Source organism: Sminthopsis crassicaudata, chromosome 2, assembly GCF_048593235.1.
Source record: "Sminthopsis crassicaudata isolate SCR6 chromosome 2, ASM4859323v1, whole genome shotgun sequence".
NCBI lineage: Eukaryota > Metazoa > Chordata > Mammalia > Dasyuromorphia > Dasyuridae > Sminthopsis > Sminthopsis crassicaudata.
The window spans coordinates 115,474,668-115,502,319 of record NC_133618.1 but is presented as its reverse complement, the minus strand read 5'-3'; the positions used below and the strand labels follow the sequence as shown (position 1 = coordinate 115,502,319).

The 27,652-nt window shown below is 34.5% G+C and overlaps 1 protein-coding gene across 12 annotated transcripts in view; it reads left to right on the top strand.

Annotated features, from left to right (window-relative positions):
- Positions 1 to 27,652, top strand: part of LOC141554778 (homeobox protein Meis2) — a 220,475-nt gene that overhangs the window by 49,714 nt on the left and 143,109 nt on the right. For all 12 annotated transcript variants that reach the window (XM_074287065.1, XM_074287066.1, XM_074287069.1 and 9 more), the window contains one exon: positions 17,944 to 18,089. In XM_074287065.1, coding sequence (XP_074143166.1) covers positions 17,944 to 18,089 — 146 coding nt within the window. The remainder of the gene's footprint in view (positions 1 to 17,943; positions 18,090 to 27,652) is intronic.

Here is a 27,652-nt window from a genome sequence, read left to right as displayed (position 1 = left end):
GCCTTCAGTATTTACTGAACCTTATCGAAAAAAGAAAGGCAATCATGGGAGTCAGAAAGCAGCATTTGTTCAAGGGGAAGGGGAGGATCCCCACCTCTGTGGTTTGAGTTCTTTTACTGCATTTTTTTTTTGTCACATAGATGAATCAATTTTAGTGATTACTACAAAGGTTGCAAAATGGTGTGTGTGTGTGTGTGTGTGTGTGTGTGTGTGTGTGTGTGTGTGTGTGTGTGTGTGTGTGTGTATTTGTTTTAGAAAGGGCTGTCCTGCAGGTTTTTAAAAGTAGAGTGATTTTTTTTTTTTTTTTTGAATGGGACTGGATCAAAGCTTTTTCAACATTCCTTCAGAAGAGAGGTGGTTTACTATAGCTCAAAGCAGGTAATCGAATACATTTCTCTAGGGACCAAAACCCACTGGAACAGAGCTATCCTGTCTGTGTTGTATGTACAGTAAAATCCTAATAATATGTTTTTGTGTTTCCAAGGGAGTAGCTATCAAGAATTTTGAAGCCACGGTATTCAGGATGGATAGTAGAAAGGTTAGAACATTTTAGGAGTGAAATAGAAAACTCTGGAGAGAAGAGATCAAAAGTTTTGAAGATATCTATGAAATATGAATAAATTTTACAAGTAGAAGCTTCTCAAAGGGGATTAACTTAATCTACTGAGGGAACTCGATAAATAACAAAAACATTAGTATAGAGCAACAAAAAAAGTAAATAATCAATTCAGAAGATCATAAAGTTAAAGCAGAAGGGGACTTTAGCAGTCACCTAATCCAACTCTTCTTTTTAAAGATAAGAAAACTGAGGCTTAGAGATGATGTGTCTGAGGTAGAATCTGAACTCAAGGCTTCCAGACTCCAAATTGAGTATATTCTTACTACATCATCCTCTCACTAAATTTTCCTTTGTTAAATATTAGTGATACAATGTAGAATGGGACAGGGCACAGTGGATAGAGAGTTTTCATTTCCAGTTTAACTTTTTAATCTGCTTAACTTTAAAAGGTAATGATATTAGGTAACTTGTCTATGAGTAACAAGAAAGGAAATATGCTCCTAAAATAGAGAGCTGGCCTGGATCCAGAAAGACATCATCATGAATTCAAATCTGGTCTCAGACACTTATTAGCTATGTGACCTTAGACAAATAACTTTATCTTGTCTGCCTCAATTTCCTCATTTGTAAAATGAGCTGGAGAAGGAAATGGCAAACCATTCTAGTATCTTTGTAAAGAAAACCCCAAATTATAATGGGTTTCCAATTCTTCCAATGAAGAATAGGATACAATTGAATGACAACAATAATAAAGAATAAATTTGATAGATCTTTATCCTTTTTTTCTTATACACATTTCAATTTTTCTACCTTGACCTATTCAGAACAAATCTCTCAATAATTTCCAAAATATGTTGTCTTTTTTTCTTCAAACTGTTTGTCAATGATAGCCTTTGCATTAGTTATAAAAAAAAATAAAAACAAAAAATCAGCGAACTTTTTATACATGCAAACTTCTGTTGTTAGTTTTCATTTCCAGTTTAACTTTTTAATCTGCTTAACATTAAAAGGTAATGATATTAAGTAACTTGTCTATGAGTAACAAGAAAGAAAATATGCTCCTAAAATAGATGAATTTAAAATAATGAAAATAAGTTTATCTTAAATCTGAAGCATCATCAGCACATACATAATAACAATGTAATGTTTGTGTAACTCTGTCATGTACAGATACTGTTTCTCATGATATTTGCAGAAGTCCCATGACATGAAGTTCAGATATCAACCCCATTTTATAGGAGAGAAAACTGAGCCTTGGAGAGGTCAAATAAGCACCACATAATCTATTTGTTCAAGAGCTCATTTCACTATACTATGTTGTCTTTCACTGTTTCAAAGCTGAATACTAAGAATAAAGCACCAAAAAGGTCACAAAAGACCCCTCCCCCTAAGATTACCTAGTTACTATTCAAGTGGGAGATCTAAGAGGCAGTGCTTTTATGGTCAATATGCTTTTTTATGGCCATTTACTCCATTTAAAAGTAGCCAATTTGATCTTTTATTTCTGTTCTAAAAAAAAATAGTTGTAGCCTTTTATGTAGATCTATGGGGGCCTTAGAGACCATCCTCATAACTCTGAGATGAAAATAACTTACTCCCCATTCACATGTAGTTAGAGGTGGGGATTTTGCCTTGATGAATATTTAGTATAATAATGTTGTCCTCTCCTCTCATCCCATTCTTGCCATGGAGGTTACCCTGGGTTCATAAAGGTGAGGTCTATGAAAAGCAAATTTTGGAAGGTCCTACCAATTTAGAAAGGTTTTGGAGACCAGCCAAGAGTTGGGCTTTCTATTACTTAAAGACTACACTAGTTAAATTCAGAGAGACTCAGTGTTAATTTTGTCATAGAATTCTTCAAGACTGCCTAGCAAATTTTTGAAATGTTGCTGTTTGCTTTAGTGGAGAGAGTTCCCACATAGGCAAAATGATGGATCTTTGAATGATTTCAGTGTAAAAATATTTCCCATTAATTGAGAAAATTCACAACTTGCTGATGAGAAGAAATTTTGAAAATGCTGTCTTATAGCAGACAATTGTATTTTTACCCCATGTGTGTTATGCATTTGATTTTGGTTGCAAATTCATGAATTCACAGGGTCACAGATTATTCGCTACCAGAAGCAAAATCAACTATTGCTAAATTAATTCTTATTTTTGACTACAATCATCTTGATAAACATGTCTAAGCATTACAACAGAAAGTGCTTTAGAAAAGAAGATATTTTAATAAAATTTCTGTTGCTATAAGAATGTGGTCTAGAAATGGAAATATCAAATTCCATGCTTGTCCCCTAGACTACCAGGACTTTCCATAATTTCTGCCATTTTAGTAATACACATTTTGGGAATTCATCATTTAGTTTAGAATTTTGAAAATCCTTACATAAAAAGAAATGCAGGACATAAGTAGTTGAGAAAATCATTCTTAATTATAACAGATTTGCATAATATAAAAATTTTAAGTTGTCATTTAACTAAGCTAAAAACTTCTCCTAGGAATAGGCTTATAACTAGAAATGGAGTTGACCATCTCGGCAATGATTCCTGACTGGAGGTAGAAATTGTGTTGTACTGGGTCAGCAGTGAATTCTTCACTCAAATTGTGCAGAGTCAGCTGGGTTTTAATTTGTTATCTTCTCAAGAGTGCATTCACTGACTTTATCACTGAGAAGAATGGCTCCCTTGCCTAGTGTGATCAAGATCTGGAAATTTGCTGTATCAGCATATTAAGGTTAGCCTGCTATTTGATTGGTGGGACTTAGATCTGATCTTACAGCAAAGATGTCAGTTCCCTATTAGACTAGTTTAGTGGAGGTTTAGGAGCAACTCTTTTTTTTTTTTTTTTTTTTTTTTGTAATAGAGATGACAATAACTTCCCTTTTTACAACAAGAGAACCTTTCTTAAACTCTTCTAAAATTTTACTATAAAGATCTTATTTTATCAACTAATAGAATGTGGATGGAAGCTCTTTTGACATTCCCTTCTCCCCTTAAGTTCTTCTTCCTCAGTGGGAGAAGTAACTGGGCATTTCAGAATGTGGCCTATGTCAAAGGAAAGCAAGTGTATGCATTTGGTTTTTTCTTTATAGCCTAATGATTAACTCCAGTGCCTTGGGCATAATAAGTATATAATAAATGCTTATAGAATCAAATTGACTTCTAGTCTGTCTGGGAAAAAATGAATGGGCAGGAAGGAAATCATGTTTTATCATACAAGTAGTAACTAATATATTCTTTTATCTTTAATAAGCTTTTAGAATGTGAATTCTGAAATATTTTTTATTTCTCTGAGTATTTATGTTTTGTGTATTTTAAAGAAAATATGTTCTTCCTCCAATAATATCTCTATTTTTGTGCTAATTCAAAAGAAAATTTTACTGAAAATCTCTGCATCACAGGTACACTTTCTATGTTTTCCACAATTTTATTTTGGTTTGGGACTACATTATATATTTAATTGAAGAGAATGTCTGAAGACTTATTTTTAACTTGAGGGATATTCACATTATTTTATGAAACTTACTGTTAGTTCTTCAAAAGGACATTCTCTAGCCACAAAAGTCATTACTCACTTTTAGGGAAATGGATTAATACTTTACAGGCATATCCTCTTTGAAAAAAAAGTTTTTAAAAACTTAAATTTTTTGTCTTTTTTATCTCTAAATCTTAGACAGGGGTGGGGGGGATAGGGACTGTGCTTTTATATCATACTCTTGAAGGTTAAGGGTTTCCTCATCCTTGTGCATCTATCACATGATCATGTATGTTATATTTTCAGGGAGCCATATGGATGACATCACAGATCCATTTAAGTGTAGATATGCCCTAGGAGAAGGTCAAAGATTAATAAGATGAAGTTCCTTCCCTCAGAGAGCTTATAGTCAATTGACTTGGGATAAAACAACTCAGATGAATCGGTTCCACCCTCCCCTCAAAAAACTAATGTTATATAGAAATAGGCAAAATGTTCATATCATAAAGGAGACAAATTTGATTTAAACTTTAAAGAAAACAAGATTCTAAGATAAGGAAAGATTTTATCCCAGGCATAGGGGGAGGCAGGACACAACTTATGCAAGGATGGAGTATAGAGATAGAGAAATAAATTGTAAATAAAAAGCTCTAAGAGTTCCTCATATACATCCAGGTTCCATAAGTGATGGGGACGAAATAGGTCACTAGATTGCAGATTCTTTTACAAACTATGAATTTGTTAAATACAGGGAATAACTTCACGTCCACATGCCTGCCAGCTCCTAGCAAACATTTAGTAATCAGTTTGCTAAATTTGCAAAAATTTGCTTCTTGCCATAAAGAAACTTAAAATTTAATAATTAAAATTTAAAAATCATCATCAACAACAACAAGGAGACAAAAATATAAGCAATTAAGCAATGTGTTTCTGACTGTACACATAAATTCTTGTGGGATGTAAAATATAACATAAAAAACGTTTGTTTTCATGGAAGCCTTCTCTGGCTTCATCTTCTCAGCCTAGAAAAAAAGTTTAAAATTCAAATTGATAGAAAACAGGCCACAGTAGAGAAAAGAGTCTTTTTAGGAAAGGGAAATATTTTAATATCTTACATTTTTAATGAATCTGGAATTTTTTTTTTTTGTTTTGTGCTTTAATCAACATCTTAAAGTCATGCTTTTCAATAGAACAGTTTATTGTTTTCTTTCCTATATCCTTTCAGCACAGAATTTCAATTCTAACTACATGGTCCTTCTTCTCATTTTTTGGTAACCATTAAGAAAAGTAAGTTTTTCAACTCGTCAGAAGAAATGAACAGAGGACAATAACTTTGGTATTAAGGAATTTATCTGCTCTATGTATTGCTTTTATTTGCAATGCATACCGCAGGGAACTCTCCCAGGTAATTCATTAACTTAAAAAAATTAGGAAATTATTCAAGGAAAATCCTGGATGGGGTCTTTAAATTTAGATACTAGTTTTATTTTTTGTTTTTTAGCAAGCCATCTTTTCCTTCTACTATGTTTTGACTCCAATGATTCATTATGACATGGAGATGACCCTGTCAAAGACTAAGTCAGTAGAGCTAAAAACTTCCAGCACAGCCTACAAAGCTGGAAAAGCTTCAGAGATGAGTTTGGTAATTTGGCAATTGTTATATCATCTAAGGACCAACCTAGATCCCCCAGCCTACCTGGTCTGGAGAGTCTCATCAACAGAACATAGGTCATTAGGTCATGGCATTTTTTTTTAGCACAAATCATGAAACTGTCTACTGCAGTATACAGACATTTTAGTCTCTGGCAGTGTGGGGAGTTCCATGCTGATGAAACTCCAGATCTTTTGAAGTATAAATGAATACATCTTCATGTGGAGAGGGGAATAATATACTCTTAACTCCTGAATACGAGGCTTTTTAGGTCATGCTAATAATGGATCAACTTAAGTTGTCCTATTATTCTCATTAAGTATTCACAGCATGTATTTCCTTTAGAGCTATTAAATATATGTTATTGCTATGTATTAAGTGTAATATCCATTTATTTTGCATAGAACACATTTGTTTACTAGCAACCTATAATACTGAATTTATTTTAAACATTTAAATAAATAGTAGGCCTTAAATGAACTGCAACTACATTTTATGATGCTAATATTTCATTTTGTAAGCTTCTTTAACAAACAAGATTTGAGTTCTAATGGGAATTCAGTGGTCCAGGAATATACTTTGAATCATGTGCAAAAGTATCTTAAGAAAAAAAAAAAGATATGCTTATTCAACATTTTTTAGTTCCCCCAAAACTGGTTGAATTTTAAGGATATAGATATAGATATAATTATATAATTATACCATATAGTTTTATATTAAAAAGTATTTAAATGATCTATAAGTAAGGAAAATTAGCTTTCTAAAATAGGATTTTGAAAAAGGGATAAGGATATGGTAGTAATAATCATAACATAGATGGCTATCAGTTTTCTTTAAAGAGGAGAGTATTTAACTACATTATCTAACAATGGCATCTGTTATAAATGTCATTTCATTAAAACATGACATTGTTTTCATTATATAATTGAGTATAGGAAAATTTCAACCTATCTTTTTAAATGAAAATGGTTTAGTCTAGAAAAGTTGACTTCAAATATAATGTATAGCTTCACACATAAGTAGTTTTCAGAATTCAAAACCATTACATATGTTTATGCATATAAATATATATTTTGCATATCTATATTTTATATATCCTGTTTGGGCATTTAAGTATTTCAACTTTGACACATTATTTAAATCTGATAAGAAAAGATGAACTTTTTGATTTTTCTCATGTGCTATTATTATCTCCTATAATATCTAAATTTTTATTTGTGTACACTAATAAAGACAGAATAAAAACTAAGATCTTAAGATTTAGTAGCTGATATCTAAAAATAAAGCTAGAAAATTGCCATTTTCTTGAAAAGCATATATCTGATAGAAGAAATATATTCACTATAATATAATTTAATATGAAATGTTAAAGATATGGTTTGTGAAAGTATACTTTTAAAGGAATTCCTTCTGGCAAAACTAAAGGCCATTCTTTTCCTTAAATGACTTGTTGATTCAGAGATGGTAGCCCATTACTATAACTAAAACATTTTAAATATGCTAAAAATAGTATATGTTGGTTAAATATGGATATTTTTAAAAATCCCAGTTATACTGCAACAGAAGGACATTTTGTGTGACAATATTTTGCATGATTAAAAATTTAAACAGAATAACAGCTATTTATATTTACACTTACATGAAAGCAATTACTAAAGCAGACAAAATACTTAGAGCATAATTTAATAATGTTTTTCCTCCAGCATAGGGTGCCCAAAAATTGTTATTTGCATAATTTTTACAATTTATACTGAAGCATATCTAAGTGAAACTAGGAAGAAGACTATCCTAAGCTGTATTATTTTTTCTTGTGAATATGTGGAAAAGGGGAATAAATCATCATAACATATTTATGTATTACTCCTAAAAATCATGACCCAACTTCTATACTATGAAGTTAAAGAGGCACTTTTATATCTGGTCCCTACCTTCTTTATGTCAGTCAGTAATCAGCAAGTTATTTATAAAGCACTTAAGGACCAGGTGCTATACTAAAGTGCTGGGAAGATGAAGAAAGGCAAACTCCTGCCCTCAAGAAGCTCACATTGCAATGAGGAAAACAATATATAAATAATTAGTTACCTATAAGATGCATTATTCAATCATTATTCTTCCTTCAATTACAAAGTTTCTAAGTACATATTTGCTGGTTCAAAGGTTAACATTTCCTATTCTGATAGAGACTTTCTAGATATTCTTTCAATGTGATGAGTAGGTTCTTCTATTGGTGAATTCTTTTCTCTCTTCCTTTGCCTCTCTTTCTCTCTCCCTCCCTCCTTCTCTCTCCCTGTTTTCCCCAGGCCCCATCTCTCTCTCTCTCTCTCTCTCTCTCTCTCTCTCTCTCTCTCTCTCTCTCTCTCTCTCTCTCTCTCTCTCTCTCTCCCTCCCTCCCTCCCCTCCTCACCCCATTCTTTGTATATTAGAAGAGTACTGGAAGAGTGATAGTATTTGGTCCATTTCTAGGATGACTTGAGGATAGTAGCTTTCTATTTTAGGGATTGAAAGATTGTGAACTCTGTGTTGGCTGAAATACTACACTGAGGAGGAGAACAGAACATTTAAAAAGCATTAGCTTTAGGTAGTATAGTACAAGTCGAGTTGAATTTGAGATCTGGGACTTAAGTGGACAGACATTTGTCCCCACTTTCTTCCCTAATAAAATCTGAGTGTTAACAGTGGAGAAGGGTATTTGAGAGATCAGTTAAAATGATTCATTAGAGTTCCAGAAGAACGTTATTATGATATGCTGTGAATAACCTTAGAATATACTATGTACTTTTTATATGTACTCATCAAATTCATTCCAGGTAAGTGGGTAATGAGGACATTCTTTCACTCTCCTTTCCCAGGGATAAAACAATTTTGGTGAGAATTATCATGGCAAAGGAATAGAAGTTTCTATTGCCTTTCATCAATATGCTCCAGAGGATGCTATGAGGAGCTTAGGCAAATAGGGATTCTTGTTTTTTTGGAATCTTTTGAAATTTGCAATTGAAATATTAGACAGTTTTAAAATTTAAAAACAGAAAAACCTAAGTAAATGAAAAAACAGGCTGCAGACAAAATACAATTCTCCATGGGGTTTACAAAGTTTTGGCAGCTAGGCTTTAAGCTGTCCGGTAGCTTCTAAATGGCAAGTTAAGGGGACTGGCTTGGTCCTTGACCAGTACAAGGATGTTTCTATTCAACTGTTAACAGAATCCAACATGATATGGAAAATACAGGCGTATAAAACTATATTACTATACTAACTTTGCCAGCTGAAGCCTAAAACACAGTCACATTTACATATCTGTCCATCTGTCTGTTTTTTACACTTTATATTTCCAACCAGTGGGTAAAGTGGTTTTAATCCAAGCTGCAGTCTGATTTTTTTTCTACTTCTTTTCCATTATCTCTTAGATAGATGTATATTCTTCTTATGAGTGAACTATTTGTCTTTGGATGCATATTTCCTCGTATTTGGCTTGTTTTTAGGTATTCTTTTAAGAGGTAATTTCATCTCTGTGGACATGGTCAGATTTCAAAAACTGGACTGAAAGCAGCCAAGTTGTCTGTGGATCATTTTTGTTAGTTAGCAGATTGTTACCAATCTCAATGTTGCTGAAATCCCTAATCTCAGGTCAGTGTGAAGCTTGCAGTGGTTACAATCCTATTGCCTGATTTCAGTGTGAATGGAAGTGCTTTCTGTCACAAACATGTGGTCTCTTCAGTGGAGAGCCTCCGTAAATCCTGTGTAAATAGAGGGAGGATAACAAAGAATGAGCCCCTGCCGCTCAGAGCATTTGGAGCCATTTGGGGGCTGAATTTGCTAAATGCTGCTTATAGCAGTTGAAAAGTTGAAGAGAAAGGAGCATAAAACCTTCTTTTTTCTTCCCTCTTTGGGCTCATACCCTGGGGGGAGGGTGTTCAGGGCCAAAGGAGCCCGAGGTAAGCCTATGAAGACATGTTTTTTCAGTGTTCTTTTGAGTGTGAAAAAGGTGGACTGGGTCACTGTCCTCTCTTTAATGTCGGGGAAACCCACACAGTTAGTAAATGTTGCATGTAAACGAAAGCATTTCCTCTCTTCAGCTGCACTCCATGGTAGAGGGCCATGAACTAGTCACTTGAAAATCACAGACAAAATTTCACTTTAACATGTCCAGACAGTTAAGCACAGCAGGACAGTAAAAGAGATCAGTAATTAGCAGGTTTCACTGCTGTGTCCCTCACCCTCACTTCTTTTTCCCTCTTCTTCCTCCCCCCTTTCCACCTCTCTATGCTGATATTACTGGGCTTTTCTTCTTTTCCAACTAAGGTTAAAAAAAAAAAAAGGTTAAATAGAAAGCATAAAAAAGTTTACTTTGCTGATATTTGGAAGGCTTGTATGCTCCCTGTATCTTATAAACAAATCCTTCACCCTATTCTAAAACAGTTAACCAAACCTTGTGTTTTTGTTTTTTTAATATGTAACTTTTAAACAGATTTGTAAGTGATTCCCCAGAATTAGCCCCCAGAATGATGTCCCTAACAATCATGCACAGGAAGGCATCTTTTGACTTTTTTGTGTTTTTTAATCCTATTTTCAAAGTATGGTACTGTGAAAGGAAAAGCATAAAGAGATGATGATAGAAAATGAGTTCACAAAGTACTATACATTGTTTTCCTAGAGTCATATTTTATCCTTTTCTCTCTCTTCTCAGTGAAGCTTACCAGTACTTTACATGACTCTTACTTTGGGATCATCTTCTATGGGTCATCCCTGAGCTTTCCCCTATACTGGGATACAGATGATTTAAGAATAGAGCCGTATAAATAAAGTATATTCAATGTCCTTTACCCTGCTTATTCAGAATAGGGAAAAATCTCTCTCTAAGGGCAAAGGCACATATTTGCTTAGAGTTAACCTGGTTACCAGAGTATGGTAAAATTCTGTGCATAGGAAGGGAATTATAGAAATAGAATTAGTTACCAAGGTCATGAGACTCTTTCATTGGAGACACCTATGAGTGATAGATTCCTATGCATTGGAAGTGTCTAGTTCCAAACCTGTTCAATGGTAGAGGAATAAAGGAGGTAAACTTTAACTATATTATATAGCATGACAAACTCTTTGGTATCAAAAGAGCACTTTATTCACTCCCTTTTCTTCATTCATCCCCATTATACACTGGTATTCAGTGAACTTAGTGCCAGGTTATTCAAAAGAACCTTGGATCAAAAGATATATCTGGCCATATTATGGTAAATTCTTATAATTTTTATGGGTCTATAATCTACTATCCCACTAGGTTACAATCATGTTCATACAAAAACCATTATAGACTTTGGGAAAGAAAAATAAGGACTAAGGGCTAATTTAAAAATCTCTGTATGTATTCAGCATGTATGTGTGAAAGAGAAAGTGCTTGCATGCACATACACATATTATGTATACAGATCTATAAATTCAGTTCTGCAATCCATACGTGTTATTCTTTTGAAAATAAGATGCAAGCTGGTGAAAAATTATGGTGATAGACATGAAAGCTAGAAACTATCTTTCAACCTACTACAAAATTATTTATATATAAATATATTACTATGTAGAGAATAAACAAGGATATTCTATTTCACTAGCCATTTATTGGGAAAGATATGGGACTAGGTGTTGGGGATGTGAAAGTAAACAGGTTATGATCTCAGCTTATAATGTGGTAGAGGAGGTAAAACATGCAGACCAATTATGAATAATAAATATTATTATACGATAACTTCATTGGAGAAATCTAATAAAAATGTTACAAGAGATTCAAAAAGGTTGGTCTCTTGTCTAGAAGGGAGCAGTTAAAGGAGGGAGTTAGATTTAAATAGAAGTGTGGCCCCTATGCTGGAATTCAGAGAAAGGGACATATTTCAATGGAATTTGATTCAATAGAGAGAGGGAGGGATGCCTAGGAACCCCCTACTTGTGGAAGTTCCCTTTAGCAATGCACATAGACACCTTCTCCATAAATTAGACTCTTGGTGAGTTGCCTAGGTCTAAGAGGTTACATGTGATTTGCTCAGTCAGGAAATCAGTAGGTGTAAGATCTTCCTAGCTTTGAGTCAGATTCCATGTCTACTATTCCACGTTGACTTTCAAGTCAACAAGCATTTATTAAATGTCTATTATGCACACATAGAAAGGATTAAATGAATGTTTGTTAAATGAATAAACAATTAAGGAGTATGGAAACAAACAAACAAAAAAAAAAAAACTTCACAAGCAATTGACTTTGAGAGGTGAAAGGGAAGAATGAAATTGGTAAAGAACTAAGAGGTCCAATTGGTCTAAAATGTAAAATGCATGAAGGCAAATTGTCACATACTTGTTTTTTGTCCTTAAAAGTAATTAGTTGAGTCTGTTGTTCAGTAAAATAATACTTATAAAAGAATAAGTATTACAAAAGAATTGTCTTCATTAATAAGAAATGTGTCATTTTAGCTCATTTTATGTATATGTTGAGTGCAGAGAAATTATTGTCTATTTAATCTCCCCAAATCAATCTGATTTTGAACAAGCCAACTGAACAGGATAAGAGATAAATTTGGGTCCCAAGGTTTTCTTGGGACCCAAGCATTCCCCTTGGCATAATTAGTTACTTTTTAAAATTAGTCCAATGTCTTAGGTCCTAGAATTTCAGGTAGAAAATCACTCAATTAGAACAAGAATCTGCAAGTCAGCTATATAAGTCAAATCTAGCAAAAATCCCAGGATTGCCTCAAACAATTTTTGTGTTATCTTCTATATGCCAAAGCAGTCACTTCTGAGATTTTACCAGTCCCTGAGAATTGAAGTCAAAAGAGAGGACATCTATGGAAATGATTTATAAACTATAAAGTGACATATAGAACAATTTTAAGTCAATGACAATAATAGTATAAGTTGATGATAATACAAAGACTACCCCACCATGAGACTAAGGAAGACAACTAGTTGTATGATGTACAATTAGCTTTCTCTGCTTTGGATCTCAGAGAACCCCAGACTCTCATAGTTAGAAGAAAAGTAAGAGATTATTCAGTCAAACCAGGACCCATATACACTAGTGTTTATCTAGCATTTGCTCAAAAATAGAAACTGTTACCTCCCAGGCATTTTGCTTTATGATAGCTCTAATTATTAAGAAATTTTTCATTAATTTGCGTCTTTCACATCTGTCACTTCTACCCATTTTGCTCCTAATACTAGCTTTGGGAGACAACACATTCAGTCCCTTTTTTCTAAGCTAGCCCTTCAAATATTTGAAATTCACTTTCATTATCCATGAGTCTTCTTTTATTCCAGGTTAAGATTTTCTTTTCCTACATTTATAAAATGAAAGGGTATCGGACTTCAGAATTTTCCAAATTCCCTTTCAGTTCTAATATTCTATTATTTTAGTTGAAAAACAATGGGAAAAGCTTATGCTTTGGTAATGAGCTTATCATGTAGATATTTAAAAGTTTGTTGAATTGAATAGTCTGCCTGTTGAAATATTTCCCTTGCTTAGGATATCATTGTTTCCACTATTACACTGCTGTCAAATCAAGCAATAACTTTCATTCCTAAACTATACCCAAGTCTTAGAGTAAATAGAATGAGAAGCCATGCCCTCGAAAGGAAGATGTAATTAGATATCCAAGGTCATAGTCTACTTAGAGGCCATTCATCCATAAATGTTAAATGTAATTTTCCATTCCAGGCTGTATGCTTTTACTAAATACATCTTTTAAATGTCTTGGGAGAAAAAAAAGTCAAGATAGCACCATTTAATTTAATGTTTGGCCAAACTTTCAGGAAAAAAATGACAAATGAATCTTAATTCAGTTCTTCATGAGCGGTGGTGCTACTAAGTGGCCCATGGATTACTCACTACTTGAGAAGATGCTATTAGCAAAGCCAGAATTCAGAGGGCAAAAATAGTAATAAACTGAGACATATATCACTTGGTGACTTACTGTGCATTTTGAATCTTATAACAAGTGTAGTTAAGTACTGCAGATATTATTACTACTCTATAGATAAGTAAATTGAAACCATGACCATTAAGCATTATTATTAAGCATCACAGAAGTAGAATTGGAGATCACTTCTTCCTGATTCCAAGATTAACCACCAGATCATACTATACTTTAGTGGTATGTTAGGCAGATACTCAGGATAAAATATGGGATGTTTTCTACAAAATCACCTTTTCAATATTGTTTTGATGTTTGAGAATGGATTCATTCTCCCCACTAAATATCTTCATGAAATGTAGGCATTTATCTTGTGATAGGCTATGTCATACATATTACAGTTAAGGCTCAAAGCCTTAGATGGACAGTCATACAAACCAGGTGTGCAATTTTCAAACACTTTTTAGGGAACATACAGACCTTATTCTTCATCTCTGGCTAGATTTTTAAAGAGAGATGCTATCCTGGGATATGTGTAGATAGTCAGAAGTATGCAGGAGTCAACTCCAATAGACTCATCAGAACTGATTATTAAATTTGCCCCATAAAAATGTATACCACAAAAATTGATAAAGAAAGTAATATAGAAAATATTGATAATGCAGATTCACTTAAAAGTGTGTCATGGGTACAATTTATTTTCATGAAGAGCCAGTTGTTAAATGTTCAACAGCATGCCTATTAGCTTGCCCACTCACTTGAACCTGTAGAATAAAAGTTGGAGACATCCTGAGGGAAGGCTCCCCTAAACCTCCTGCTCCGGAGGTGTAGTAAATAGAGGAGATAGGTATTGGGATTGACTCTTTTCTCTATTCCCTACTTGGGCCCCCAAACACCTCTATTCATGAAAATCTTTCTTTATTTCATGGTTTTGCCTATCAGAACATTCTTGGATATCACACAGGTAGACATGATTATTCTACTTGAGGGTAACAATTATGTTGCAGATTAAATATTTCCTTTAGGGGAGAAATTTTTAGTATCTTCCTTTTATTGAGAGGAAAATATCTCCTCATTGGAAAGGGGCAGAATAACCATTAATGATGAATAATATAAAAATTGATTCTCTTAAAACCTAGGCAATATTTCATTGTGGAGTTGTGAGGGAGTCTGGATTCCATTGGTTTATACCAAAGCAATTCCCAATGAGGAATCTTCTACCAATGTAGCTCTGCAACCATTACGCATTAAAATCTTAAAGAGTTTTCTGGATCCATTATTTCTTAAAACTCAGAATTGGACATGGTCTCCAGGATGATGTATTTAAATATGTGATTATTACATGGATAGCATGAGTTAATTGACATAGCTCTTTTTTTCCATCCAGTTTGAAGTAAATATCAAAGGAACTTCTAACATCCTTTCTTTATCTAAATACAATGAAATACAATAGTTTGAAGGTGTAGCCCTCTACTTTGCCTTTAAGCAAGATAGAAGACATTTTGGAAATATTCTCTCATTTTTAGGAATGGAAAAGGCAAAAACAATCTTTAGTTGAAGTTCCTTCTATTAGACCATTAGTCTTTTAAAGCAAGGATACTCAAAATCTATCTCTAAGGGCCAAATAAGTTTTAAAGGATATTCTGATCATTTCTACTTGAAAATATACGTAGACACCATATGTGCTTAAAGAGAAACACATACACAGGCATTGTTTACAGACTATGTTTTTATATTTAGAAGACATTAAATGAAAAGATATACTACCCACATATATTATGCAAGGTATATTCCCACATCCACATATATTTTTACATAAAGAGACAAAGATATCTTTATCTATGATAAGATAGACAGACAGACTGACTGACTTCAAACTTGCACTTTCAGTATGGGTTTTTCCCCCCATCTCCGGGTACTGCTTTTCAAAATTGCCTCAGGCTACAGTAGAGCACCTCAGATCCCCAAGGCCCATTGCCTGGCTCCTAATAGCCACTCTCCATCTGTGTCACATGAACAGCTGATGAGATAGCTCCAGTGTCTGTATTTTGGAGAGCGCATCCACCCAGGTTAAAATGCTAGGGTTGCCAAGGAGCAGTCAGAAGCCATTAGTGTTTGTGAGAATTTGCCTTGCAGCAGTTCCTTGGCATAGGGAAAAGTGTGTATGTGGGGTGTGTGTGTGTGTGTGTGTGTGTGTGTGTGTGTGTGTGTGTGTGTGTCTGTGCGCATGTGCGCACGTGCAAGCAAGGGGCATGTGCATGCATGGATGTGTAGGTAGGAGAGACTGAGGAAGGGGACTCTAACCAATGTTCTCAAATGTTGTGAATTATATCTTTTGGTTTCTGGTACTTTAATTCTTCTATTTCCTACTTACTTTGAATCTTTTTTTCTACCTCTTTTTTTTTTCCTTTTTCCTATTTTTTTTTTTTTTTTTTTTTTTTTGATCATTAACAGAAGGCAAAGAAAAAGAGAACAGCAACTTAGGGGTCATGCTCTAGTGTTTGGGCAGATGGAAGGGAGCCGCTTTGCCTTGGGGCAGGGTGGTTGTAATGAAGTGGCCTGTCAGTCTGCAAATAGTGAGGGTCATCTCTTCCAAGTGATGGAGGGTATCACATTGCAGTGAAAATGGAAATGTCAATAAAATTAATCTGCCAGCTCTTTGCTGTGGTTTTTGTGCTTCTCTGGTCAAAGAAGGTTGAGGTTTTTTTGGTGGGGAATGAAAGAAACAGGTACAGGGGGGAGCCCTGTGAAGCAGAAATACAAGTTGGGAAGCCAGTGGACTCCATGGAGCACAAATGTATCTGCTTTAGTCCTCCTGAAGAGGAGGAGAGGCTCTAGGAATTAGCCAATGGATCTGTAGCATTCCTCAGGAAGCTATGGAGCGTCTAGCTCAGGCTACAGTGAGCACAGAGTTTATTGTTTTAGGCTTTCTTGGACAAGGTTTTTACTTAGCATGGGATTTATGGCATTTACTGCTAATGAATGTCTATTCTTAAATTACAAAAACCACCGTCTCAGCGCAATTCCCAGATGTCCTTCCAGGACCTCGGCTTCTTAAACACCAGCAGGGAGCATAAACTCTCCACTTCTCTGTTTTCCTCTTTCGTGTGGCTCCAGGCTAATGATGTGCAAGGAAAACACAGCCATCTATAAAGTCTCAGTGCTGTCCCAGTATTCTTCATTTATTTTGCATTTGATTATGCCACAAGTCGGATCTTGTTTCTTTCCTTTTTTAAAAGTTATTAGTTCAAATATTAATGTAGGGATATGGCATATATTGCTGCTCTTGATTGATGCCTTCCCCAAAACAGGAAGACGTGCTCGTATGAATTTTAAGAAAGTAGGGGTCCTGCAATGCCTTGCCAGAAGAGTTTTTCAGATACATAATTTAGATGCCCTCCAGGCAGGCTTTCAAGGCATTTTTGCTGGAGGGCAAGAAAAAATAACTATGACTGTTAAAAGTAAATGATTTTTGCTAATGCACAATTAATGCCAAAGAAAAGCATAGAAGAGAGAGATGTTGATAGAAACTTCTGATTAAGTGAGTGCCCTGCCTTGATGTGCATCTTTTTTATTTAATGATAATGATCACTGATGCAGAGTGGGAGAAGTTTTCATGTCATGCAAATGCAAATGCAGGGTCATATCAGAAGTGTGTGAGTGTGTGTGTGTGTGTGTGTGTGTATATGTGTATGTGTGTGTTCACACAGGCGTGTACTTGGGAGGTGACAGTTCTGGGAGGGGTTGAGCTGGCAGTGTGTTATGTGCAATGAACAGTGACACAGTTACTGTCACCTATGCAGACAGCCTAGAATATATAGACTACAGAACATTTAACTTGATTACCCTACAGTATGTGTTCACTATGGATGGGGGGGATGCATTTACACTGAATGGGTTTTCTTATGGCAGGTTTTCCCACATTGGATTCCATAATTGACAAAGAGCTACTGCGCTGTGTCAAGCACACAATTATAATTGAATTAATGATATGTGTAAGTGTGAGACACACAAAATTAGCATTTGGAGAGGCCTGGCTTAATTTTTTTTTTACATATTTGTATCTGCAATTATATTTAATGAGAGAGAATATATGAGCTTAATAGATTTGATACAAGTTTAGCTTAGCCCATCATTAGCAACACCTTGTTGTTTCTTTTTTTTTTTTCTTTTTCTTTTTGTTTTTTTAGGCTTTTTTACTTTTCTTTTTTCTCTTTTTTCTTTTTCCTTTTTTCCTTTTTTCCTTTTTTTTTCCTTTTTTCCCTTTTTTCCTTTTTTTCTTTTTTTTCTTTTTTTTTTTTTTTTTTTTTTTTTTTTTTTTTTTTTTTTTTTTTTTTTTTTTTTTTGCTTAATACATTTCCTTTCCTTTCTTTCTAGGGGATGGTTTAGACAACAGTGTAGCTTCACCTGGTACAGGTGATGATGATGACCCAGACAAGGACAAAAAACGTCAGAAGAAAAGGGGCATCTTCCCTAAAGTAGCAACAAATATCATGAGAGCATGGCTCTTCCAGCATCTCACAGTAAGTGAAGATGGGGAACAAAAACAATGGTTTTACCATGTCCGATGATATCTACTCTTAGAGATTTATTTTCCTAGAAAGGCAATAGGGCTTAGTTCATTTGTATGTTTTCCCAAGGCGTTTCTTTCTGTTTCGGCGAATCTTATAAGTTATGAGTATGGAAATGCTATATCAATCTATGGACATTGCTGTAAAGGATAGCTGTTTTTCTCTGGGGTTCCAATAATGAGCGCCGCTCAAGATTATCCTATAAGGATAGGACCCTAAACAGTGACTTTGTGTGTAGTTAAATCTACATCAGTAGATGCGGGCACATTCTCTGAAAATGTATCTGAGTGGAAAAGTTGTGAAGACCACTGTCTAGCTCTGAAACTTGTAAACATGTTTGGGGTTTTGGACTATCAAGGAAAGCACTTCGTCTGAGAAGGGAAGCAATGCCTTCCCTGCCATTTGTGTATACCAATGTACAAGTTCAGGGCTGAATCACAGAAACAATTTGCAAACTTTCCAGATGTTCATGTGACACATGAAAAAAGGTTTGAATGTTCTCATAATGTTGATTTCCTAATGGTGAAGATTAAAAATTTGTTGTCGTCTACTCAAAATCATTATCTTAAAAACTAGTTTTCTTCATTTGGGGGATAAAGAGATAAAATATGTGTACTACTTCTAGTTATATTCTCTTGTTTGCAATTGGTTTTATTTGTGGGTATACTGGTGACTATTACAACATCATTTGGGCATCATGATAGACTTTTTTCAGAGAGGCCATCTTACCTTTTTTATTTTATGGTTCATATGGAAATATTAGAAAGGGGTGGAATTATTTTTTGATTTTTTTTTTGTTATATGATTGTTTTTTTTAACCCATTCCATTTGGGCTAATGATAAGAATAAATGGGGTAGTATATTGAAAGGAGAAGATTTTTTTTTAAATTATTTTTTAGCTTGTGTGTTGCGATGCTGAATGACATTAGCTACAGTGCCATGATTCCAGGACAAGGTTTCATGTTGATTCATGGTGGTGACTGCTGATCCGCTGCTCTGCCAAAGCTGCAGAGGGCAAGAAGGAGGGCAGAATGGTTACAAGGAAGGGAGAGTGATAGATCCACATTCCTAAATCAGCCATTTTGATGTAAGGACATTAGTAGCAAACTAAGGTGTATTGATCGGGCCTGTGGTGTCAGGATTAGCTAGAAGAGCCAATGTCTCTGCTGGAGTAGTAGGTATTCTTGCCTTGCAGCTATGGCCATTTCAAAGGTCAGGGGCCTGTACTGGCTTGGCTCAGAGGAATTAGACAGAACATGCAGTCTCTGGGCTGATTACTTAACCAAAGACAAAATAATGAGTCCTAAGCAAATACTGACTAATTGAAAGGGCTGTAAATCCATTACATATTGGTCAGGGATAATCAGGAGTATTTAATCACTTTTATCTATTCAGGAGCACTGAAGCTGTAACAGCAAAGCCCTGAACCTTGCCATGTGCTTATTATTCTCATCATTATCAAAATTACTTCACAGCTGTTCTTTGCTACATCACCTCAGCTGGAGATTTACTAACCTGTAAAATGTTTTTAATTTGGAAGTTGAGTGAGGGTGAGAGGAGGAGCTTTTCTTTTTTTTCTTCCTTCCAGTAGTGGATTTAGTTAGAGAAACAACCAGAAAAGGCAGGGGGAAAATATATATAGATCTTAAGGGATCTATTGTCTTCAAATCAAATCCACCTGTTTTGTGTTTTCAGTGGATTTGTTCTCATCAGAATTATCTGCTATTTTGCATTTTACCTTCCTCTATTGTTAGTGGTAAAGAGGCTTCAATAAATTCTTACTGAAAGGAGATCTTCATGTCTTTCCCTCCTTTTATTATCCCCACCCCCATCAAGGAATTATAGAAGTTTAGAGCTAGAAGCCATAAGGACTAAGTGAATATACATCTTGCTGAGCACGAAGACAAAAATACCTTCAAAGAGTTGACATTCTGTTATTGGAGGGATAACACACACACATACACACACACATATATATATATATATATATATGCAAAATATTTATACAATATATATGTAAATATAAGGCAGGGGAAAGGGAAGACATTAGAAACTGAAAGAATCAAGAGAGGGCTCATAGAATGTGACATGAGCTTTACCTTGAAAGAAACTAGGAAATTGAAGAACTGAGAAAACTGAGACAAAAGATAAATAAGTGCATTTCAGGCAAACCAGAGTGCATTTTGGGCAAGAGTGATGGCTATTGCAAAGGCATGGAAATTGGGCTAATATGGCTCTTAAGATCCCTTTCAGTTCTCAGTCTTAATGATGACTAGGCCATCATTTGCAAATGAGACCCATAAAGATACATTGTGACCTAGCTAGTTAAAGGTAGGTAGAAGAGGGACAAGAAAAGGAATCTGTTATTCCCAATAACAGCTCTTATACCCTCACACAATAATCACCTACTTCAAAGAAGCATCCTTCAGAGTAGCTAAATTGACCTGAAGGGAATATGTATATACACACATGCATATACAAATATACATTCACAACATATGTGTACTTATATGTGTATGTATATGTTCTATAGACTATATCTTATAATATGAAGACCCAGGGAACCAATCTGTTGCCTTTCTTTTATCCTACCCTCTCCTTGTCTTGGCTCTGCATTATTTCTCCTTCTAAGTTTGTGACAGTGAGCTACCACAGACAATATGTATTCTAAAGAACTAAACTTCAGACTGGAACTTATGACAAAACTTTAGCCATTCTATGAAACATTTATTTACCATTTTCTATATCTGTGTTAGGTGCTATATAGTAGAGGGAGAGGTGCTTATAAAAGAAATATATAGTCTTATACATATAAGGTGTGCTTATAAAAGAAATATATAGTCCCTGCTCTAAAGATGCTTATAGTCTAGTTTAAATGTGTCTGGAGACTTATTCAAAAATTTCTCCATCAAAAAGACTTTCAAAGAATTCTAATCCTTGGAATAAGGGATGTCAACTGATAATTGACATATATAAATCACTTCAACATTTGAAAAATGGTTTACCTCATAACAACATCCCTGTGAAGTAATTAATTTAGGTATTATGACTCCCATTTTATAGATGAAGAAACTAAAGATTGTTCATAGTCATATAGGTAACAAGCATCAGCAATGAGATCGAGAGATCTTCTTAATTCCAAAAGTAGCCATGCTGCTATAAATTGAGACTAACAGATAATTTAACAATTATTTACTAAGCATTTGCTATTTGAAAGCCATCATGGTAGGTACTAGGTGTATGATAATGATAGATGATAAAATCCCTGTCTTCTAATATCCTCTTACTCAGACTGTTCCTTCAATGTATTCCTCCACCTATTCCTGGACCCCCATCTACTGGCTGTTCATATATGTCAATATATCCTCTCAATCCTTAAAAAACAAACAAACAACAAAACCTTTATTTGGCCCTACCTTTCCTGCTATCATTACATATCTCTCCTTAGTCAATGCCCAATCAGTGATTAAAGATAGGAAAGACATAAGATTGAATGACCTCTTTTAATGTAGTCAAAAAAATATCTATCTATATGCATACACACAGAGACACACAAATATTTATATATGTATATATATAGATAGATAGATAGATATAGATATATATATACAGCTGTCTATCTATCTATCTATCTATCTATCTATCTATCTATCTATCTATCTATCTATCTGTCTGTCTGTATATCTGTATATCTGTGAATCAGTCTGGGAAGGGAAGAACGTTGGTGTTTCCAACCCAATTAGAAACAATTTCTATTTACATTCACTCAGAACCAATCAGGACCCAAACAATGACTTAGTTGGGCTTGACCTAGAGTTGCAGTGGGTGATAGATAGTGTAAACAATTTAGGTACAAAAGGAGAGATATGAAATGATAGCAGGAAAGGTTGGGCCAAATAAAGCTTTTGTTGTTTGGTTTTTTAAGGATGGAAAGGATATATTGAGTCAAAATGAGACTTGTAAAGACTTTAGTTTTAAAAGGTCTTGGTCTCCAACTGCATCCAGGGCCATCTCTAGTTGTTCTGATCTATATCTGGCTGCTGGACCCAGATGGCTCTGGAGGAGAAAGTAAGGCTGGTGACTTAGCACAACTCTCCCTCAGTTAAAAGCAATTCCCTTGCATGTCAGGGTATCACCTCCCTGAAGTCATGATCCTCTTCATGATCCACCACAATAACAAATTCCTTAAGAAGGCAACCTATAATATATGCCTCTACTTTCTTTATTCTCATTTTCTTCTTAACTTTCTAGTCTGACTTCTGACCTCATTACTTAATCAAAGCTGCTCTCTTCAAAGTTCATAGTGATCTAATATAATATCAGAGGAACTTTTCCCAATTCTGTTCTTTACCTCTCTGCTCCCTTTAGCATTGTCTATAAGCCTCTTTTCTATTACTTCTCTCTGGGTTTACAGAAATCACTATCTCCTGGTTTTCCTCTGCCCAACTGACCTCTCCTTAGTCTCCTTTGCTGGATCTTCATGCGGTTTACACTTCCTAACTGTTGACATCCCTGGGTCCCCTTTTCTTCTTCTTCTATACAATTCACTTCAAGATTTCATTAGCTCCCAAAAATTTGTTATTACCTTTATGCTAATGATTCTCAAATTTTTTAAAAAATATTATTATTATTATTATTATTTTATAATTATCCAGTCCTAATTTCTCTGATAACCTCCAGACTTACTTTCCAGAGGATATTTCAAACAAGACAACCTGTGGACATCTTAATTTATTATGCCAAAATTGAACTAATTCTGTTTCCTCCCTAAAACTTCCCTTTATACATTACTATTAAGTAATCACCATCTTCTCAATCACCCAGGCTCAAAACTCAAGTGTCATTGGAGATTCCTCATTGTTTCTCACCCCATATTCAATTTGTTGCCACAAACTATAAATAATTCCTTGGTAACATTTAATGCACATGACCTCTGAAATCTCCACTTCCCTGGTGCAGACCTTCATTGCCTCATACCTTGACCATTGCACTAACCTGCTGCTTATTCTCCTTGTCACATGTCTCTGGCATCTGTAACTGTTGGAATGATCTTCCTAAAGCACAAGTCTGTCATCCTCCTCCAGTTCTCCCTACCACTTCCAGAATCAATTATAAAATCTTGCTTGGCATTCGAAGCCGTTGATGACCCTTCCTCCCCCTTTGCCACACATATTTCTTTCTTTAACTACTCTGTGATCCAGTGACTCAAGCCTCCAAATCCCAATTATGAATATTTTCATTTGTTTCCTTCTATGCCTGGAATTCTCTCCCTCCTCATCTCTACCTCCTATCTTCCTTGGCTTCCTTCAAGCCCCAGCTAAAAATCCAATTTCTTCAATCCTAAATAATTCTAATGTCTTCCCTCTGTTTGTTACTTCTTATTTATCCTGTATGTAGATTGTTTGCATGTTGTTTCCTTAAAGTGATTGTGAGCACTCTGAAAGCAGGGGGCTGCCTTTTACCTTTCTTTGTTTCCCTAATGTTTAGCACAATGCACAGCATGTAGTAGGCTCTTTTTTAGATATTTGTTGAGCCAAAAAGGAACAAATGGCATCTAAATAAATATTAATAGGGTAGAGTATGATACAGAAAATAAAATAAATCTGGGCAAGATGCCTTAGGAAAATTTGAAGGAGAGGTCACTTTCAACTGGGGGGGGTTTCAAAAATTTCATGGAAATGATATATGACCTTAGCCTTGAAGTACAAAAACTTTTATTTTAAAGTGGAAGTGAGGGGAGAATGTGATCTAGATATGGAGGTTAGTGTCTATATATGTAGAATAGTAGAATGTAGGATGAAATCAAGGAGCTTGACACTCATCTGGGTCCTTAGATAAATTGTTTAAAAGCCCTCTGAGTCTCAGGTGACATGAGATATTCAGTCATTTTTTTCAGTTGTGTTTGATTCTTTTCAGTCCCATTTGTAATTTTCTTGGCAGAGATACTGTGGTGACTTGCCATTTCCTTCTTCAGTTTATTTTACAAATGAGGAAATTGAGGCAAACAGGGTTTGCCCAGGGCCATAGAACTAATAAGTGTCTGAGTCCAGATTTGAATTCATGATGATAAGTCTTTCTGGCTCCAGGTCCAGTACTCTATCCCACCATCTGGGTTATATATTTTCTAAAATTCTATGATTATGTACTCAATTATTCCTTAATCTCTCTCTTTTTTTCTGTTTTTCTTTTTCCTTCAGCAAATGTTTTATTTCTCTCCTTATGGTATTTTTATAACTTTCTGATAACTACTTTCTCCCATTTACTTTCCCATCTTCTTTTCTGCTATCTCTCCCTTGCCCCTTTGCCTAACATAACTTCTACCCTTAACCCCTGGAAGAGATTTTCTGTAGCTTTATTTTAGACATTCCATTTCCTCTTCATCTCAAACTTCACTCCAGCAATGCAGACTAGCTTTGATGAAGAATAGTTCTGCTGAAGTTTTACTTTTCCATCTTTAATGAGTTTCCACATGCTGAAAGATTTAGTTGTAGCTCTTGGAGATATAGACTGTAACTAGTGTGGATTGAATTCAGAGTTAATTTATTAAACGTAATAACAGGAATAATGAAGCTTTTGAAAATGGGAAGGGTCCATTATTTTTTTCTCCTTTTCACCATTCACCCTTTAATGTTTCCTTTACCATATAGAGATTTAACATATTATTGATACCAATTTCTAAGTACTATACATATATATTTACATAAATTATTTCATATAATTTCTTTTAAAAGTAACTGTTTCAATATATATTCCTTCATTCTTAGTCTCCTTAGCATTATTTCAAACTAGTTTATTCCCCTTTTGTGTTATATGACCTGTTCTTGTATTACAATAATCCCTGATGTACCCTTTTTTCTTTCTTTTTTAAAAAAAGAAACTAATTGAATTATCTCATTATTTTAATTTGTTAAGCAAATGTATTTTACATCTCAGGATGTGTTCTTAAGAAGGAGACTGCTAAGGCTTTGCCCCCTGAATGGGCCATTGGCCCATTTTGACATTCATGCATTCATTAACTGAGAGAACATAAAAGAACTCTGGTTGTATTTTTTTTTTCCAAACACCCAACCAGCATGGAACAACTTTTTCCATAAACCGCAGGGGTCTTTCTACATATGTTCTCAACTGCAAGCCATTGTCACCTATTCTGAATACCTCAAAAGGCAAAAAGAAAAAAGAAAAAGAAACCCCAAAATCCCACCTCAACAAAGGCCAACTGTAGCAAATGTTAGGTTTTAGTCTCAATCTGACAAAAATCACTAACCTCTGATTTTCCTGGAAGAAGGAATTGCACTACAACTTAAGCTGTTTGAATAATAAAATTCCTGCATGCTATCAAATTGGGTTGGGAAGATAATAAACTTACTTGTTGTCCCCTTTTATCAGGAAAAAAAAATTCAAATATAAAATGGCTATTTTGAAAAATGAAGTCATTATACATAAGGAATTAGGAATTCCCTCATTTCAAGTTAGGCTATTAGAGAGGTTCTTGATATCTGTAAATAAGTAATTTTATTTGCTTTCAATTCCCCACTAGCTTCTATATTTCACATCTTACCTTGTTAAATGATCCATTCCTGAATATTTCAGTAATCTCAGGGAAATAAATCAGCTATTTAATCAATAATAATGTTTGTTTGTTCGAGTTTTAAACAATCAAAAAGTATTTTATTTTCCCTCTTTGGAGGGGATAAATGAATATTTCCCTTACTTTTCAATTAAAGAAATTATAAATATTTAAAGAAGAATATGTTGGAAATATATTAGCTTTATTTTTTTTCCTGGAAAAATCTGGAATATACAATAGGAAATCCTCAGGAAACATTTTCTTTTCCCTAATACACAGAAGTTATGATATCAGAATGATGAACTTGCCGTCTAGATTGTTTTTATTTGACTTTAAAAATATTTAAAGAAAAGAAACAGCAAGGAATCAGGACCAATTGACGATTTATTCATAAACCTAGAAAGGTCCTCCATGCCAAGAAACCTTTAGTACACTCAATTAACCTCTCAGAGCTTCTACTTTCTTTCTCAAGTGCTCGCTTATTTGCCCTGCAAAGAACATATTTGATCATAGAATGAAAACAGGAAGTGCTTAGACACAAAGACACCACTTGCTCATAATAGTTTTCAGCTAAAGGTTTTCTTAATAGTAATTCCAGGAAAAACACATATGCAGGAATACAGAAGATCTTTAAAGCTGCATTGGTGTATAAGATGTGGGCAACTACATAGATACACATATAGGAAATTCATCTTTATAATCTCATTCTTTCTGTGTATGTTTCATTTACATATGTATATAATAGTAAATATGTACTATCATAAGTATATATAGTGAATAAACTTTTTTTCCTGATCTCATATATTTATTTACAAAGTATCCTGATTTTGTTCATATAAATTATTACATCCCCTTTCCTTCTACCACATGCATACATGTTGCATACATGACACATACATACACACATATCTTCATCTATTTGTGCTGTAGTTTTCCCTTGAAAAACTCAAGTGTAGTTAATCTTTTGTTTGAGTTCTTTTCTGCTACTATGTGCTATGTGTACTCCACCAAGTTCTGAATAGTTATATGTTTGACATTGGGAATATTTTTAAAATATCCTATGGTTATAATATTTAAGTTATGAGTAAATATGTTGCCTGGATTTCATGGTGGAAATGTCTCTACAGCATTTACCAAAGTCAACACAATGCCAAAACATCCAGTCTATTCAAAGGAAGGAAATCAGATAGCCTAAAGATTTTACTTTCTAGAGAGAGAAGAAAAAAAGAGATAGATCATGTGGAATACCCCCCTCCCCCCCCCAAAATAAAATAAATAAAATTAAAAAATAAACAATCCTACTTGTTTGAACATATGTTAAATGCTTTTTAAACAGTTTTCTTGGGGTGATGTGGACACAGCTTATTTCATCTTTCTTAAAGGAAGGCAATCTAGTTGACTTAATTTTAAGAGGCTGTGACTTACCAGAGATAAGGCTGTGGGAGGCCTCTGGGGCTAATTATATTGACCCAAGCCACATGAAGGCCCCCCAGAAACTTTGATTCCATTTTTAAGGTGTAGAACCCCAATGAACCTTGTGAAGGTAAAAAATTAATCACAGACTAATTCTGAATGATTCTGATTATCCTTGTTTGACTAAGAAATTTCATCTCTCTTACCAACAAATGTACCAACGCTTATATCTATGCTTTCATTATTGAACTTGGGCCTCTTTCAACTATCTGAGAAGTCCACTATCATGCACAGACACCAAGGGATAGTTACACTGACTACCTCTCTGGTCTATCCTCCAATCTCTTCACTTGCAAATTTCCATAATTGTATCCATGGAGATATTGTGATAATTTCTATCATTAAACCTGTTTTTAAGGGCCCTGAATATTTAATCTAATCAGTATTTCAGGGGCATTAGTTGTTACTCCTTGGAAATTAGTGTCTTTATGATTCAGAGATTAGTCTACTTAATATCAATAGCTATAGGCTAAAT